Below are 18,259 nucleotides of genomic sequence, written 5' to 3'. Positions count from 1 at the left end.
CAATGGGCATGACAAGTTAACTCATCCACAGATGTCAAAGGGTTAACTGGTGTCCATCCACACTATTTTATACACGGAATGAGCACCATTAAACTGGCCGAGTGCATGAATGGCCGTAGAAGACTTGTTCTCCTTGGGAACAGCCACTGCCCAATTAATGAACATACAGTACAGCAGGACCCAAGTGACCTGAATGCTTACTACATCACACAGGTTACTTCAATTCTCCAAATTTATACTAGTTTCCATGAACTTCAGAGATGGGAATTTGTTCTCAACATATCGTAGCATATTCCAACGTCCTCCTGGAACATATTTACCCCTCTTATCATCACCATAATTTCATTATATTTTATATACTCCTTATTTATTTTATCCCATATTTCCTTTATTTTCTTTTTGCTTCTACTTTTTTGTATTCATTCTTCCCTGTTGCCCTTTATCTTTTTCTCTAGTTTTTAATCATAAAATTCAATTACCTTCCTCTTAGTGTTTTACATCTCACTCTGGCATCTTTGGCGTGAAGATTTCATGTACTATCTTTCACTACCTACTCTTTCTCATGCCCCCCCCCCCCCCACCCCCCACCCCTGCACTCTCTCTTGGCTGCAAAAGTGAACTTCCATAAATTTTGTGAGTAAAAACGATTGTCATGAATAGTTACTTAAGAAATCTCAAACAAACAAGTTAACTACCAGTAAAAAGCCTGTTTGTAACAGCTTGAAACAATTATATTGAGATCTGCTGGGAACAGCAGTAATATTTATAAATAACAAAGGTCAATTACTTATCTGCACATGTTGGCAGCTGTTGTGACTGACAATTCGCAATTTTTCACAAACACAACTTTTATTGGTGTAAGTTCACAAGGTTGATGACTGAACAACAAATGAAAGGTAACAATAATGATGCCAGCGAAGTCTCCTAATTGAGGCAAACAAAAGTGCACTTCTAATTTTCCACAAAGCTTTATGGTAATACACACACACACACACACACACACACACTAGTAACAGTCCAATTCAGAGATGAAGACGTAATCTTCAACGGTCGCAGTACAAGAGATCGGCATCCATCGTGAACTGAACTTTGGGGCTGGTTCTAGCCCCTAAATAGCTGTCTCCAGCCAATCGGGTTTTGGCATAGTGATACTTCCTGCAGGCTGTGGCTCAAGCTCCCCCTGCAGGAAGTAGTGCTCGGAATGTCTGTTTCCATTATCTTGTATGTAAGTAGCCGGTGTTTACCATGATGCTTTTGGTACACTTTGGGGATAGACAACCTCGACCTCTGTGGAAGGGGCTACCTTGGCTCCGGTATAACACCAGCCTTAGAAATAAACACAGATAACTGGACCAACCTCCTCAACAACCGAACGCAATTGTTGCTGGGGATTGGGTGAGGGCCAACAATATTTGGAGATACATAATAAGACAACTGAATGTGGTTAAAGAATACCGAGATTAATTCTTTTGATAACCCTGAGAGATCAGAACTGCTGGCGCCATCAACTGTTTTGTGTGCTCTAGGTTCAGTATTTAATAATATATAAAAGGAAACTTTGCCACAGTTACTTAGAATTTTATTAAGTCTTCATCCTGACTGCATTTAGCTGGAAAACAGATGACATCAGAATTGGACAGTGAATCACGAAAGTTACAGCAATTAATACGAACTTCCTGAAACACATTGTTTCAGTTGGAGGCTTATCTGATTAACTACTTAAGAGAATTAAACAAAGAAATTTATTTTTTGTTGCTAACAACAGCAAAAATGTTAGTTATACCTGCTCAACTGCAGCATTAGGAATAGCAACAGTCTGAACCTGTCCAGGCTGTACTATCTGAATAGTTGCTTGATTTGCTGATCCAGTTTGTTGATTTGTCTGCTGGAGAGCTGCTTGATGTTGCTGAGCTAGTTGAAAGTAGTAGTGTACCTGGAAAACAAAATCCTGTGTGGATTATGTTGCCAAAGTAAACACTAAATGGCAAGTGTAAAATAAGGACATTAATAAATTCTAGTTTGCCCTACATGATTGAAAAACAGTTTGCGGACACTTGGTCAACAACAGAAGGCAACTGCTGGTAATGGGGATGAATAATTAGCTAGGATATATCACAGCCTGAGGCTGTGGGAGCTTTGGTAAGACTACCACACAGAGGTTTTTCAGTGTAAGGTATCAGTGAGTCAATAAGATAATGCTCTATTGGAATTTGGAACGTAAATTATAAAACTGTGGAAAGTCCAGGATCGAAAAAATGGAAATGAGTGTATGGCACTGTTGGCGGGGAGGCCCTGTTCAGGGAATTTCAGCTGCCAAGTGCAAGTCTTATTGCATTCAAAGCCACATTGAGTGATTGTGCGCTGGTGATGGGGATGAAATAATGATGAGGACAACACGACACCCAGTCCCCGAGCGGAAAAACTCTCCAACCCGGTCAGGAATTGAACCTGGGGCAGCATGCATAGGAGGCGAGCACGTTACCACCCAGCTAAGCAGGTGGACTTCCAGGATGGAATAACAACAATATGGAAAGGACAGATTGCTACTCATGACAGAGGAGGCATTGAATCACAGACAATAAAGATTGCTAAAAATATCAAGCTTTCAGACAAAGTCCTTCTTCCAAAATAGAAAACATGCTTACATTCACGCAAGCATAACTCACATACACTGGCCAGTGTCTCTGGGCACTTGGGCCTGACTATGTGACTGTATCTGATGTGAGCACCAATCTGCCGGTGTGGCGATGGGGGGGGGTTTAAGGAGGCAGTACTGAATGGGGAGGGAGCATGGGGTGGGGAGGAGGGGTAGCAGAGTAGGGGTAGGGGATGATGCTGCATTGCCCGTGGGAACATACAGAGATGAGGTGGGGACGGGACGGGACAGGACAGGACAGGACAGCTAGGTGTGGTGTTAAGAGGCTGTGCTGGGTGGGAGGGAGGCGGTGACAGAACAGGACAGAAGGTAGAGAATGGCAAAGGACTGGTAGATGCATTGGTGGGTGGTTCTGGAATGACAGCTAGGAAGGGGATAGGTAGGTGGAGGACAAGGGCTAGCCTGGGGGGAGGGGTTGCTATGGGAATAAAAGATATGTTGTAGAAAGTAGTAGAAATCTGCATGAAAATGATAATATTAAACTGGTGCACAGATGTATAACTCTAAACAATGCAACGATATAAACACTTCATGTTATCCAGGACAACCAAATGATATGAATAGTTGGCTAATTAATGTCTGCAGATGATGTCAGATGAAAGACTTTACAAATGGAGTAACAGCAGCTGAAGAAATCAGAACTATGACAGTGAATACATGGTGACAAGAAAGGTGAAGAATCGTAGTTAGTTGGATGAAGCAGGGTAAAAAAAAAAAAAGGAAAGATTGGGGACATAACAGTGAAATAAAGGTTGCATCTGAAGAGCTCACTTTCATGGAAGCTCTGTTATATATTCAGAGACCAATTAAAAATAATGTGTGTATGAAAGCAAACTAAATGAGATTGTGAAATAAAGAAGAGAGTTTTCACTCTAGAGAACCAAAGATGCGTGATACAAACAAAATAGCAAAGAAGTGAGCATAAAAGTAAGAGTCGTCCATCAGATAGAAAAAAACTATTCTGCAACAAAAATTTCACATTGTTTACAGATTACAAGTGTAACAACACAAGCCAGGTAAAGATTTTTTCTTCACTGTCCACATCAAACGATTATTGCTATTTCTAAATTGGACAACAACCACACAATTGGTAGTAACTAGTAATGACAAAAACAAAAATATTTCTATTACCTGATCAGGATTCATTGAAGTCGTTCGAACTGCACCATCATCCCTAGATTTATTTGGTTTTAGCTCATCTCTAGGAACAATGTCAATCAAAAAATCAAACTGATCATACTTTGTGATAGCCATAGCAATATCATTCCTCTGCAAAAAAAAGAAAACGATATATAATTTACTATGAATCAAAAATGTTTTGTGTAATAATTACAAACTGAACTGAAAACCAGTGACGAAAGGGTGAATACACAACATCTACAATTATCTACAACCATACTCTTCAAACTACCATAAAGTGCATGTCAGAGCAGCACCTACACTTGTACCACATATCTGGGTTTCTTCTTGTTCCAACTGTGTATTGAGCAGGAAGAATGACTGCTTTAATGCCTGTACGCCCACAATTAGCCTAACCCAGTCTTCCTGGTCCCTATGGGAGCAGTACATAGGAAGCTGTAGTATATTCCTTGCTTAAAACTGGTTCTTGAAACTTTTTATAGCACACTTTTGTGGGACAGATGTCAACAAACTTGAAGAGTCTGCTAGTTCAGGTTTTTCAGCATCTCTGTAATACTCTTGCATGGGTCAACAAACATATCCACAGTCATGCTGCCCTTCGTTATAAACATGTAATATTCATTGTTAGTCCTTTTTAGTGTTGGTACCACACAATTGATCAATATTCTAGAATAGTTGCATGAGCATTTTGTAAACTATCTCACTGTGTTTTCCCAATATCCTAGCAATAAACTGGTGTGTGCCACCAGTTTTACGTAGAACTGAGGCTTTGAGAAAACTGTGAATCACTGCACCACTTTGAAATCTTATCAACATCTGTCTGAGTATTTGTGCAGCTTTTGGTTTGTTAGCTGATTGGGGTAAGAGAGGTCATCAGTCCACCCATCAAACGTTCGGTTGTTTGCAGGTAGTGACGTCCACCAGGAATGTGCTCAGATGAGGAAAGTACCGTATTTACTCGAATCTAAGCCACACTTTTTTTCCGGTTTTTGTAATCCAAAAAACCGCCTGCGGCTTAGAATCGAGTGCAAAGCAAGTGGAAGTTCTGAAAAATGTTGGTGGGTGCCGCCACAACTAACTTCTGCCGTCGAATATATGTAGCGCTACATGGCATGCTTTGTAGGCACAAAGATAAATAATGGCACCAAATCCTCTGCATCAGTAAATAAATTTAAAAAAAGGTGGAAGACGAGCTTTTTTTTCTCCGCCCCGAGTTTCGACCACTGCATTTTCATACATTATCCAACGAAGTAAATACAAAGTCCGTGTCGTTCATCTTCGAATGTAACAGCATTTTAATGTACTACGAAAATCCGACTGGCAAGACTGTTTGGGATGTTGGTCAATATGGCCAACTCTACTCGTCAATATGGTCAACTCTACATTCTGAATTTTTTCCTACCTGTGGGAAGAGATGGTTGCTAATAGGAACTTTTATGAATTGTGAATCACATGCAGTATTCTCTTCACCATAAGAATAATACGAATATAAACATTTTGTCATGTATTGTTTCATGTTTGCTGCTATGTCATTTAAATCCTGTCTGCCTGATAAACTACGAAACTAGAGTGAGACAACAGCAAACACGTAAGAATATACATATCATGTCATGTTTATATTCGTATTATTCTTATGCCTAATAGTGATACAGTCAGAAATGAAGCACAGCAACTGACTAGATTTTTAAATCTAAGATGACTAATTTCTGTGCAGAATGTAATGTACTAAAGAGGCACCAACAAAGATTTTCAAACGGAGAAAAATTTTCGCTAAACTCTCGTTCAGAACATCTTCTATCATATGGAGTCTATTATTTGGTTCTTGTTGATCATTATTAAAGAAAGCAGCAGTGTAAGTAACAACAAATAGCAAAAAGCAAGCCGTGCCGCGAGCGGCAACAGGCCGTAAACACGCACTATCAGAATGTGACAAACAATGCATAACACAGTACAGTAATGAATTTTCAGCTTAGAGTGACGTAATCACCTATAACAAAGAAAACGGCGCTTATGAGATCAAAGAAAAATAAGCAATCAATTCAAACCAGACAAAGCACGTGAAAAAGAAAGGGTACCCGTATAAATAAGGACGGAGCGCCTGACTCATAGCAATGGTTACCTGGTAAAGCTTAACTGCTAAGCTTACAACTCCAACCGAACTACTGTAGCTGTATCGTCATTCATTCGACCTAAATTGTGTCTCATATTACAATGGACCAACATTGTTTCGGCCTAAAACTTTTCTCTCCCCTTGAATTTCGACTCTCAAATTTCAGGTGCGGCTTAGATTTGAGAATTTTTTTTTCCCTTGATTTCGAGTCTTATTTTTCAGGTGCGGCTTAGATTCGAGTAAATACGGTACGCTGGAGTGGTAAAAGTGAGGCATTTAAAGTAATACTGATGACAAAGCTGAAAAACGATTTACTATGAATTAAAGGTCTATGGATTGGATTGGTACCCATGTTCGAAGAGACAGGAGGTATCTCAGAGCTTAGTTATGCTGAGAGAAACCCCTCCTTCATCTGAACCCCCCCCCCCCCCCCCCATCAACCTGATTAAAAGTGAAAACAACTGCAGAATATGGATGTCAGTAGGACCATGAATAACAAAACAAGATGACAGAAATAATTACGGCGGCACATGGGTGTGCCCTGGGGCTCTGTATGTAAAGGGGGCAGTTCCCACAGCAGACACATCCCCAGTCCTTAACAGGCAAAGCATTAAAGAGGAGGATAGTCCTAATCCACAGAGTCCTACTCCTAAAAAAGGAAACAGGATGTGGCAAAAATATGCAAAACACCTAAAAGCAATTAAAATGAAGGAAAGGAGGGATGACAGATGCAGACGGCAAAGGTGACAGGGCTGAGGGTTCCCTGACCCAGCATGAGGCAGGAGACATTCCAAACATATCTACCCTGCCCCTGCCCTGAAGGTAGTTTAAAATGTTGTAAAACCTGAGAATAAAAACAGCTGCCAGTAAAAATGGAGAACCAATTCAATTATCTGTGAGCTGCCTGCCAACACAAGAAAAAAAAATTGGAAGACTATGCTTAGCATGGAGAGCCAGGAGGAGCAGCATTCGACTGGGATGAGCAAATGTCAGTAAGGGCCCACAACCACAATGTGGGGGTAATCCATTACGTAAAATACAACTATAAAACTGTGTGTCAGTATGATATGACAGCCGCTAAGGTGGCATACAACAGTTGATGTCTTCAGGGAGGAACAGAAGGAAGGGTGCCATGCGGCAGTAATCTCCTTGATAGTGCAGACTTTATTAGAGGGGGAGTAGCCCACCAGATGCTGCTCTATCTCTAACTGAGCAGAGGCTTAGCTGCACCTGCAAATCTGCACCTGGGGTTGTCTATGCAAATGAGGGAGGAGGTTGGCAAACAATTGTTCTCTAGCGAAATGGTTGGCCAATTCACTCCCTGGGATACTAACATGATTTGCAGCTAGTCCTAAAAACTGGGACTGTGCAACAATGTGGGAGTGCTGGGTACACAAACAGAGTGCTTGACCTGCATTTTTGTTGGAGCAAACTGGAAGCCATGGGAAAGGGTCCAAGAAGAGGCCCATCAAATAGCACCTTGGAGCTGGCATTCAGCCACAGCTACAGTGTATCAAATGCAGAAGTCACTGACATACAGCACAGGGGTGACTACTAGTCTAACAGAGGTCACTAATTTACTGATGTTGATTTTTTTTTTTTTTGTTTGTTTGTTTGTGGTTTTAGGGCGCAAAACTTCTATGGTCATTAGCGCCCAGCCCGTGACGTAGAAAACAGGAAAAAAACGAAATTTAAAATCAGCAGCAATGGGAACAAAGTCATAAAATTTGAGAAACTAAAGGCAGAAGGAATGCTTAAAAATCCACTATAGAAAGGGGTTGGTTGTCCCCCAAAAAAAGGGCTTCAAATGACTGACGTCATTTCACTGTCACTAATAAACTGTAGAACGCGGTCAGCTGAGCGCGTGTCATCTGCTAAAATCGACGATAGATCAGGCGATAGCTGTAGACGGGAGCGTAACGGATTAAAATAGGGGCATTCAATTAAAAGGTGTCTGACCGTCCACGGCTGAGAGCAGTGGGGACAGAGTGGGGGAGGATCACCGCTGAAAAGATGTCGATGACTAAAAAGACAGTGCCCTATCCGGAGTCTAGCTAAAATTACCTCCTCCCGACGACGCGATCGGGAGGAAGAGGTCCATGCGCAAGGAAGGGCTTTCACTTCCCGCAATTTATTATGGGGAAGTGTTGACCAATGCGCATGCCATAAATGAGCAACTTGGCGACATAAACCGCTCCGTAGATCGGTAAACGGAAGAGACTGAAGAGCTGGCCGAGGAAGAGAGACTGCAGCCTTGGCCGCTATATCGGCCGCCTCATTTCCACAGATACCAGCGTGTCCTGGGAGCCAGAGGAACGCCACTGAGACGCCCCCCAGGTGGAGCAAGCGCAGACAGTCCTGAATCCGGTGGACCAGAGGGTGCACAGGGTAAAGAGCTTGGAGACTTAGGAGAGAGCTGAGAGAATCTGAGCAGATTACGTACTGTATCCGCTGATGGCGGCGGATGTAGTGGACAGCCTGGAGAATAGCGTAAAGCTCCGCAGTATAAACCGAACACTGGTCGGGAAGCCGAAAGTGATTTGGGGTGTCGCCAACAATATAGGCACTCCCTACACCTAACGATGTTTTCGAGCCATCGGTGTAAATAAATGTGGCTTCCGTCATTTGTGCACATAGAGCAGCAAATGCCCGACGGTAAACAAGTGTAGGGGTACCATCCTTGGGAAATTGACATAGGTCTCTGAGCAAGTCGATCCGGGGACGGAGCCAAGGCGGTGCTGTACCCCAAGTTGTCAAGAAGGTTTTAGGAAAGCGGAAGGAAAGAGAATGGAGCAGTTGACGGAAGCGGACTCCCGGGGGTAGTAGGGAGGAGGAGCGGCCTGCATACCCGACATCAAGGGAGGCGTCGAAAAAAAGGTCATGGGCTGGATTAGCAGGCATGGAAGACAAATGGCTAGCATAACGACTCAGAAGGACTGCCCGCCGATTGGATAGCGGAGGTTCAGCAGTCTCAGCATAAAGGCTTTCCACAGGGCTGGTGTAAAAAGCTCCAGACACTAAACGTAATCCACAGTGGTGGAGAGAGTCGAGACGCCGAAGAATAGACGGCCGAGCAGAGGAGTAGACTATGCTTCCATAATCCAATTTCAAGCGCACTAAGGCGCGATAGAGGCGGAGAAGGACCACTCGGTCCGCTCCCCAAGAGGTGCCATTCAGGACACGGAGGGTGTTAAGGGAACGCAGACAGCGAGCCGAAAGATAGGAAACGTGGGAGGACCAGCACAGTTTACTGTCAAACATAAGACCCAAGAATTTAGCGACGTCGGAAAACGGAAGGTTGACAGGACCTAGATGTAAGGAGGGCGGAAGAAACTCCTTACGTCGCCAAAAATTAACACAAACGGTCTTACTGGGTGAGAAACGGAAGCCAGTTTCGATGCTCCACGAGTGGAAGCGATCGAGACATCCTTGAAGACGTCTTTCAAGAAGGCTGGTCCGTTGAGAGCTGTAGTAGATCGCAAAATCGTCCACAAAGAGGGAGCCCGAGACATCAGGAAGGAGACAATCCATAATTGGATTAATGGCAATGGCAAACAGTACAACACTCAGCACGGAGCCCATTGCTACTGATGTTGATGAGGAATAGTGTGACACTCAGCATGGAGCCCTACATGCCGCCATCCTCTTGGACCTGTGGAGTGCTGAATGAAGTACCAAATCACGCCCAGAACAAATGTTGGGACAAAAACCGCTACATAAAGATTGTTAGGAGCCTTGAAAACCCGTCATGGAGGGCAAGTAAAATGTGATGGTGCTAGGCAGTGTCATATGCCTTATATGGGTTAAAAGAGACAACAATGAGGTGTTGTGCATTTATAAAAAGCCTCTCGGATAGTCATTTCCACCTAACAAGATGTTCGCTTGTGATCGTCCCTCCCCGAGTTCAAGAACACAGCATAATCTGTGGGTAATCATCCTTTTGAGCAGTTTGTAGAGCACATTTGTGAGGTTAATCAGCCAGTAGCTCTCAATGTTTGTTGAGTTTTTGTCTGGCTTAAGGATTGGGATCATCATACTATTTCACCACTGCAAAGGAAAGACAAACACTGTTGAGCCAAATACACTGAATAATAGTCAGATGTTGCAGCATGTGATTGTGAACATAGTAAGTGCTCGAGGCAGAATTACGAGATGAGGTCAGAGCCTGAAGAAATTCCCAGTCAGTGACGTAAGGGTTCATTATAGAATTCAGCATGTCAAGGGGTGAAGGAGAGAGGGATGTCTTCAATTCATTCTTTTTGTGCCCAGGAGGCAGCTGCATAAGAATATTATGCCAGTGTCAAGTGGGTCACAAGGTATTCAGCAACAGCCAATGTGTCAGTACAGAGGCAATCCAGAAGGAAGAGACCTGGTGCAGCTGTTAATCTTCGGTGGCCCAGAAGAATACAGTGTTTGGTCCACACCAGGGATGAAAAGGCAAATGTTCCCAGGGAGGAGGTAAGAGTACTCCCAGCATTCCTTTTTGTTTTTCAGTTATCAGTCTTCTAACTGGTTTGATGCAGCCTGCCACGAAATCCTCTCCTGCAGCAGCCTCATCATCTCAGAGTAGCATTCGCACCCTATGTTCTCATTACTTTCTGCATATATTCCAATCTCTGTTTTCCCCTACAGTTTTTGCTCTACTTGTACAGTTCCCACTAGTATCATGGAAGTTATTTCCCAATGTCTTAACACTCGTCCTATCATCCTGTCTCTTATTTCAGTCATTGTTTTCCATATGTCCCTTTGTTCGCTGATTCTGTGGAGAATCTCTTCAGAACTTATCACTCCACCTAATTTTCAACATTCTTATGTAGCATTACATCTCAAACACTTCAATTCTCTTCTGTTCCGGCTTTCCCACTGTTCATGATCCACTACATACAATGCTGTGCTCCAAGCATACATTCTCAGAAATTTCTTCCTCAAATTAAGGCCTATGTCTGATACTAGTAGGCTTCTCTTGGCCATGAGCCTTCTGTCTTGACTAGTCTCCATTTTACATCATACTTGCTTCATCCGTCTTAAGTTATTTTGCGTCCAAGCCAGCAGAATTTCTTAATTATTTCTACTTTGTGATCAACAACTTTAACGTTAAGTTTCTCACTACTCCCATTTCTGCTGCTTCTTAACACTCTGATCTTTTTCTGGTTTACTCTCATCCCAGATTCTGTACTCATTAGACTGTTCATTTGATTCTATGGATCCTGTAATTCCTCTTCACTTTTACAGAAAAGAGCAGTGTCATCTGCCAATCTTAACACTGATATCCTGTCACCCTGAATTTTCATCCCGTCCTTGAACCTTTCTTTTATTTCCATCATTGCTCGTTTGATGCATAGATTTAAAAGTACAGGCAAAAGGCTGCATTACTGTCTTACACCATTTTTAATCAGACACTTCAGTTTTGGTCATCCAATCTTACTGTTCCTTCTTGGCTCATGTACAAACTGTGTATCAGCCACTTTTCACTACAGCTTAACCCTATTTTTTCTCAGAATTTTGAACATACTGCCCCATTTTACATTGTCAGGTACTTTTTCTAGATTGACGAATTCTATCAGCATGTTTTTATTTTTCTTCAGTCCTCATTCCATTTTAAAACGCAGTATCAGAATTGCCTCTCTGGTGCCTTTACTTTTCCTAAAGCCAAACTGATTGCCGTCTAACATATTCTCTATTTTCTTTTCCACCCTTCTGTATATTATTCTTGTCAGCAGCTTGGATGCACGAGCTGTTAAGCTGACTGTGTGGTAGCTCTCACAACTATGAGCACTTGCTATTTTCAGAATTTTCCCCAATGCATTTAGAAATTACAATGGAATGTTATCTACTCCTTCTGCCTTATATGTTCGCAAATCTTCTATATAGAGCTCTTTTAAATTATGATTAATACTAGATCCCCTATGTCTTTCACGTTGATTATAATTTCTTCTTCGATAAAGTCGTTAGACAAGTCCTCTCCCTCATGAAGACCTTCATGTACTGCATTTGACAGTGGAACTCCCATTGGACTCAATTTTGCCACCCTAGCTACTAATTTCTACGAGGTTTATTCTGACTTTTCTATATGCTGAGTCAGTCCTTCTGAAACATTTCTTTTTTTATTTCTTCACATTTTTCCTGTAGCCATTTAGCCTTGGCTTCCTGCACTTCCTATTTATTTCATTCCTAAGTGATTTATATTGCTGTTTTCCTTGAACAATTCTGCACTTCTTTCTTTCATTGATGCACTATAAAATATTGCTTCAGGAAACTAAAAGAATACACTGGGGAAAATTTCTATGAAGGCAACTGCAATTTGACATAGTGGGAAGACCGTATAAATTACTGGCTGAAATGGTTAATGGACCTACTGTCACTGCACAGTTCATAAAGTGGATGGCTCAGTGACAGCTGGAAGGAGGCAATCAGCAGAATATCTGCTAACCACACTACTTCCTGATAGCATGGACACAGATAATGTAATACATGCACAATTTAAAAGTGAACCAGATAACAAATACGACAATCAGTTGTTGGTGATATTGTTTACTCAAGAAGTTGCTGTTGCAATTTCTTAAGTCAAAACTGGAAAGACACCAGAGCAGTTGTGATTAAAATGGGAAAGGATAAAGACCTGGCATCACCGAAAAGCTATAGACCTATTTGCTTATTAAAGGTCTTGGGCAAAGTTCAGGAATGTCTGCTCTGTGATTAGTTGTAGGCACATAGGTCTAAACCAGTGCCAATATGGATTCAAAAAAGGGAAGTCTATAGATGATGCAATTAATAGAGCTCTTCAAATTGTAGAAAATTCAACAATTAAGTATGCAGTCATGCTCACGACTGAAATCACAAGCGCATTTGACAATCTTTGGTGGCCTGCATGTTCGCATGCCTTCGAGATCTCTGGGTCCCCAAATGTACAACAGGCTTTGTAGATTATTATAGTGGGCATAGCATCCAGTGGTCCTTCGGGGCAGACCAAGGCAATCACAAAGGTTACGAAGGGGTGTCCTCAAGGCTCCGTAAGTGAGGTGTCCTCAAGGCTCCATAAGTGATCTGCTGTTCTGGGATCTTAGTATTGAATCCCTGTTGCATTTGTTAGATTATACTGAAGGAGTTGTTGCATACACAGATGATATCTTTCTAGTTGTTTCTGCACATTCCAGGGCAAGACTTGAGGAAAAAGCGAGTGATGTGTTTGCTCACATGCAGCGTTGCTGCAAGAGAAACAAACTGTCTGTAGCTGTTCATAAACCCACATACATATTTCTGAAGAGAAGACTTCCTCTTGCCAGAAATCCTTCCCTGAGGTTTGACAGAATACCTGTAAAATGCAGCACTGTTTGTAGATATTTAGGCATTCTTCTTGACAAGGAAAGAACTTTTGTAAAACACGTAAAATCTGTTACTCAGAAAGGCCCCAAAGATTGCCCACAAGGATCACAAGGGCTGAGTGCAGCCCACTTGCCAACAGCACCCTGCAGACCAGATGTCACACATCCAAGTGCTAGCCCAGCCCGATAGTACTTAACTTCGGTTATCGGTGTTACCACTGCGGCAAGGCTGTTGGTCAAAGACAATATGATAGCACATCAGCTATCTAAAAGGCAACTGCTTCAGTTGCAGTCTGTAAGATAAAGTGGATGCTCTGAATATGAAAATAATGTCCATAGGTCACAAGAAGCGTGTTCTCAATTATAGATCATGATAGGTACACACAAATTTACAAAAATTTCTCTCTTATAGTCGGCAAATCTTGAATTCTTTCGAGGCTGTCAGGGGCAATGGTCTTGCTGCAGTGGATACACCGGTTCCCGTCAGATCACCGAAGTTAAGTGCTGTTGGGCGTGGCCGGCACTTGGATGGGTGACCATCCGGGCCGTCACGCGCTGTTGCCATTTTTCGGGGTGCACTCAGCCTCGTGATGCGAATTGAGGAGCTACTTGACCGAATAGCAGTGGCTCTGGTCAAAGAAAACTATCGTAACGACTGGGAGAGCGGTGTGCTGACTACACGCCCCTCCTATCCGCATCCTCAGCTGAGGATGACACGGCAGTCGGATGGTCCCGATGGGCCAATTGTGGCCTGAAGACTGAGTGCTTTTTCGAGGCTGTCAGTAACTGACGTAAGACTTTTTTTAAATTGGTTCTTCATTACACACACAATATAAAACATAGTATGTCACCATGATTAATTAATATGTACAACCTGTGTACAGCTTCTCCAGGTAACAGGTCGAAAATTCATAGCAATAAACTGAATTGAAATTTATTGATCAATTAAGTATTTCTTTTGTTACCCATGGCTTCTTTGCAGTTACCTTCCTTGTAACTATGTTTGTCTGTCCAACATCTGTGATTGCCCTTTTTATAGTTGTCCGCTCTTCTTCATCTGAAATACCTACTCTCATATTCGTTACTGCAGTATCTACATCCTTAGCAAACTTCAAACATGTATCATCATTTCCCAGTATTTCAGTATCCCATTTCCTTCCCCACTGATTCTTGTGGATGATTCTTAAACTTCAGTCTACTCTTCATCATTACTAAATTGTGATCTGAGTCAGTATCTGCTCTTGGGTACACCTTACAATCCAATATCTGATTTTGAAATGTGTGTTTGACCATGATGTAATCCAGCTGGAATCTTCCTGTGTCTCTGGGTCTTATCTCAGTCTATCTCCTCCTCTTGTGATTCTTGAACAGAGTATTCGCTATAACCATCAGCAGAACTCAATTACTCTTTCTCTTTTCTTATTGCTATGGCCTAGACAATATTTTCCTGTAACCCTTTCTTCTATTCCTTCCCCTACAAGTGTCTTCCAGTACCCCATTATTATTAGATTTTTATATTACTTTATGTACTGAATTACCTATTCAGTATCCTCACATACTTTCTCTCCATCTTCTGGCTGCGACATTGGTATGTATACCTGAACTATTGTTGTTGGTGCTGATTTGCTGTCAAATGTGATGATGATAGGGGTATCACTTAACTATTCACAATAGCTCAAACTCTGCCCTACCTTCCTATTCATAACAACTTCTACCCCTATAACAATTTTTTCTGCTGCTGTTGGTATTACTCTGTATCTGACCAGGAATCCTAGTTTCTTCATCAAGTTACCTTCCATTAGGAATGTGGATGCACTTAAGCCTTGAATGAACTGTGACAGAAATCCGAACAACAGGAGACTGACATACTAGGACATATACTGATATTATGAAACAGTGCACTGATAATGGCTAGTCACTAGCCAAAATCAATTTGCTTGTTGATCATTGCTGATTCTTACACCTTTCAGGAGTAGTTTCCCACCCCAAATGAAACAGAGTACCCTGAACCTCTGTCCACTCCTCTGCCCTCTTTCAAACAGCCATTGGCAGAATGAGAGTGAACTCACGCTGGAAGTCTTCGGCCACCACTGCTGATAATTTTTTAATTGAAAATTTATACATTGGCTGGGTTCAAACCTGGGACACTACTTCTACACCACAGGTGCATTCCTTCTTACCAAGTTTAATTAGATAGCGACACTTAGCACAAAGTCACAGAAAATTGTTAAGATTGGTCTGCGCCTGAAATGTTGCAAGGCCCTTCAGCGATCCTGAACAGCTATTGCAACGTCTTTGGTCCACGGTGGCACCAGCTGTTGAGGGAGGGGACCTCTAGAAAGGGGAATAGCAGTTCCAGCGGCAAGAGTGATCATGCCAGAGACATCTCACACAATCTTATCAGTGCAATCTGACAGAGGCATACAATTGGCAGCTGGTTCTTCGAAGCACCCAACATGGCAGTTGGTCCATTTGAGAGTGGCAAGGAAGTGACAGGATTACCAGAAAGTGGTCACTGTTACACAGATAATAATGTAGTGACCAATGTGGTAAAGCCACATGATTGGGGGAAGAGATGGTTCAACTAACAACTGAAAAGATGCCACAGGCGGCACTGGAAGGGGTAGGAGTACCATCATTGAGGAGACACAGATAATGGTTGGTAAGAATCTGGTCAAGTAGAAGGCCCCTTCCAAACAAACTGGTACCCCCCCCCCCCCCCCCCCAAAAAAAAAAAAAAAAAAAAAGAGGAAAAAGGGTGGCGGGAAGTTGTTGGATTGAAGTGGGTGACTCAATGTAAGTAAGTGGCCCACCAGGAGGTAAGTAAACATTGCAAATGGTGATCGCTGAGGTCACCTGCACCCATACTTCTACTGCTTCAAAAGTGGTATGTGAACCAATATGCAGACCCCTCCAGATGCCCTCTCATGGCTTGTACATTTCCAGCAGAATGTACGATAACCACAGAGTGGCTGTGAATGGTCATCTGTGAAGTGTGTTTCTTATGGAGCAACATAAATTGCAGAGAGGAGTAAATAAGGTGTTGTTGTTCTGGCAATTGACAGTAATATTCCTTACAGCTACACTGAATGATCACATTATGGGTATCCAGATTAGACATGTAGGAGCCAGGAGGACTGGTCACGGCCCAGGATCACTGCCTGTCATGGATGGGATGGAACCATACCCATGAGGATTGGTTCAGCATCTGATAGTGCAGGGAGATCTGATACTTCCAGCAGGGTCACTTGAGCAGTCTTGCCCCAATTATTCTCCTCCTCATCTCCCCCCCCCCCCCCCCTCCCCATTTGCAGCCTTTGGTGGGTGAGATTACTGTGAGGGCACATAAGCAATGAGGACATATATGCAATGAAGAGCAGGCAGACCTGGGACTCCAGGCCACAGTTCCTTCTGCCATTGGCTGGTGTCGTGCCTCAGATACGTGGGTTTCTGGGGAGAGGGTACCAAGAGGGAGTCCTGCCAGTGGTAGACACCAGAGGAGGAAGCTGCTTCTCCAGCCTGGTGCGGAAAGTGGTTATTGGAGATGATGCCGCAGAAACCATAAGAGAGGAGGAGGGTGGGATAACTGATTCGGAAATAATTGAAGTAATGTGTGTGTTGGCTGTGACTTTCACTTTATTGATCATCACCTCAAGAGGATGTAGGTGTTCATATTATTCTACGATAGGTGGTCGACAGATTTATATTCCTGTATTTTATTTTATTTCTTGAAGAATGGGCAGACCGCTGGACGTGGAGATATTGCTCCATGTGACTGACACACAAAGACAGTTGTTCACAAGGACTAGCTTTGTCGAGTAATCATTCGCAGTTGCCGCATTTTGGGTCAACTGTGCCGCAGCATGAACATGGCCGAACTATAAGCATCAGAAGTACCTCACAGGTGGTGGGACATAATGCTTTGTGTCATACCTGGACAGCATGATTTAAACTTTTTCTGGATGGACATTTTATTTAAAGGCTAAGATAAAGGTGCCTGTACTCGTTTGATTATCTTTAGGAACTTTCTGGACTTGTCAGAGACTTGCGCTGCTTGAGATTAGCCTGTAGGTGCCTGTGTCTTGTGCATGAGGTCTCTGTGGAAGATGATTCCTTGGACCATATTCATAGTTGTGTGTGGAGCAATGGTCACTGGTATGTCGCCCAGAAGTTTGCATGTCTGAAGAGCTGTAGGCTGTGCAGCAGAAGCCGCTTTAATCAACAGCGGTCCATTGTGCATTTTTCCCCATGACTCAACTTATCCAAACTTATCTTCAATATGTTCCCAAAAAATAATGGCTTTGTAAAAGTATTCCCATGAGTTCGAGTACACACTGAGTATTGGATAAATTGTTTCACTCCCTGACATCTGGCTCGTCCCTCTTCCTATGTGGTAGCCAGGATAGAGAAAACAGTACAGTTATAACTGTTCACACTGGAATTTCTTTATCTGTCTGATGAGATGGTTAGATCACAACAGCCATTGTTTTGGTGCAATGTAATACATTTCTTGCGCAAAAGTTTCCCCTGGTGCCACTCACATCGATCAAGGGCTGTCTGCAGTGGCACTGCTCAGCTGCAGCAAAGGCCATCTGGCACAATGACCACTGCCAGGACTCCTGATGCCCCCCAGAAGATGTGCAACATTTACTCCTTGGCATGTGTGGGAAACTAGCAGCTCAGGTACCAGCAGTGTGATCAAGGGTACATAACAACACTATCACACTGGATCATCTATGGCTTGGCTTTGAAGTGCATATAAGGTCCTATGCAGGTACTGTGTTTATATGAACTTTAACACTGCATGCAGTAGGCACAATTTAATGTGTGTGTCTTTATTGGGTCAACACTACACAAAAAATTTGGAAAATGAAGGTCAGACCCAGGAGGAGACCAAAAATCACTTCAACCAAAAAGTGATGAATGAACGAATATTCTGAGAGAGGAAAGCAAAACCTAGGGATTAGCAGGACTGACATTAAAGGCTGCCAGCTTGGGAAATAGAGTAAGAGAAGGAAGGATACTCAGAGA

At 42.7% G+C, this 18,259-nt stretch overlaps 1 protein-coding gene and 1 pseudogene across 1 annotated transcript in view; one reads left to right on the top strand and one right to left on the bottom strand.

Annotated features, from left to right (window-relative positions):
• The window catches only part of LOC124619289 (nuclear transcription factor Y subunit gamma-like), a 47,949-nt gene that overhangs the window by 11,697 nt on the left and 17,993 nt on the right, over positions 1 to 18,259 (bottom strand). Inside the window, exons 4-5 of the mRNA XM_047145561.1 lie at positions 3,788 to 3,925; positions 1,784 to 1,933 (exon numbers count right to left, since the gene is read on the bottom strand). Coding sequence (XP_047001517.1) covers positions 1,784 to 1,933; positions 3,788 to 3,925 — 288 coding nt within the window. The remainder of the gene's footprint in view (positions 1 to 1,783; positions 1,934 to 3,787; positions 3,926 to 18,259) is intronic.
• LOC124620509 lies at positions 13,675 to 13,792 on the top strand (annotated as a pseudogene).

The sequence above is a fragment of the Schistocerca americana genome, chromosome 6 (assembly GCF_021461395.2).
Source record: "Schistocerca americana isolate TAMUIC-IGC-003095 chromosome 6, iqSchAmer2.1, whole genome shotgun sequence".
NCBI lineage: Eukaryota > Metazoa > Arthropoda > Insecta > Orthoptera > Acrididae > Schistocerca > Schistocerca americana.
This window is presented reverse-complemented; position numbering and strand designations above follow the sequence as displayed.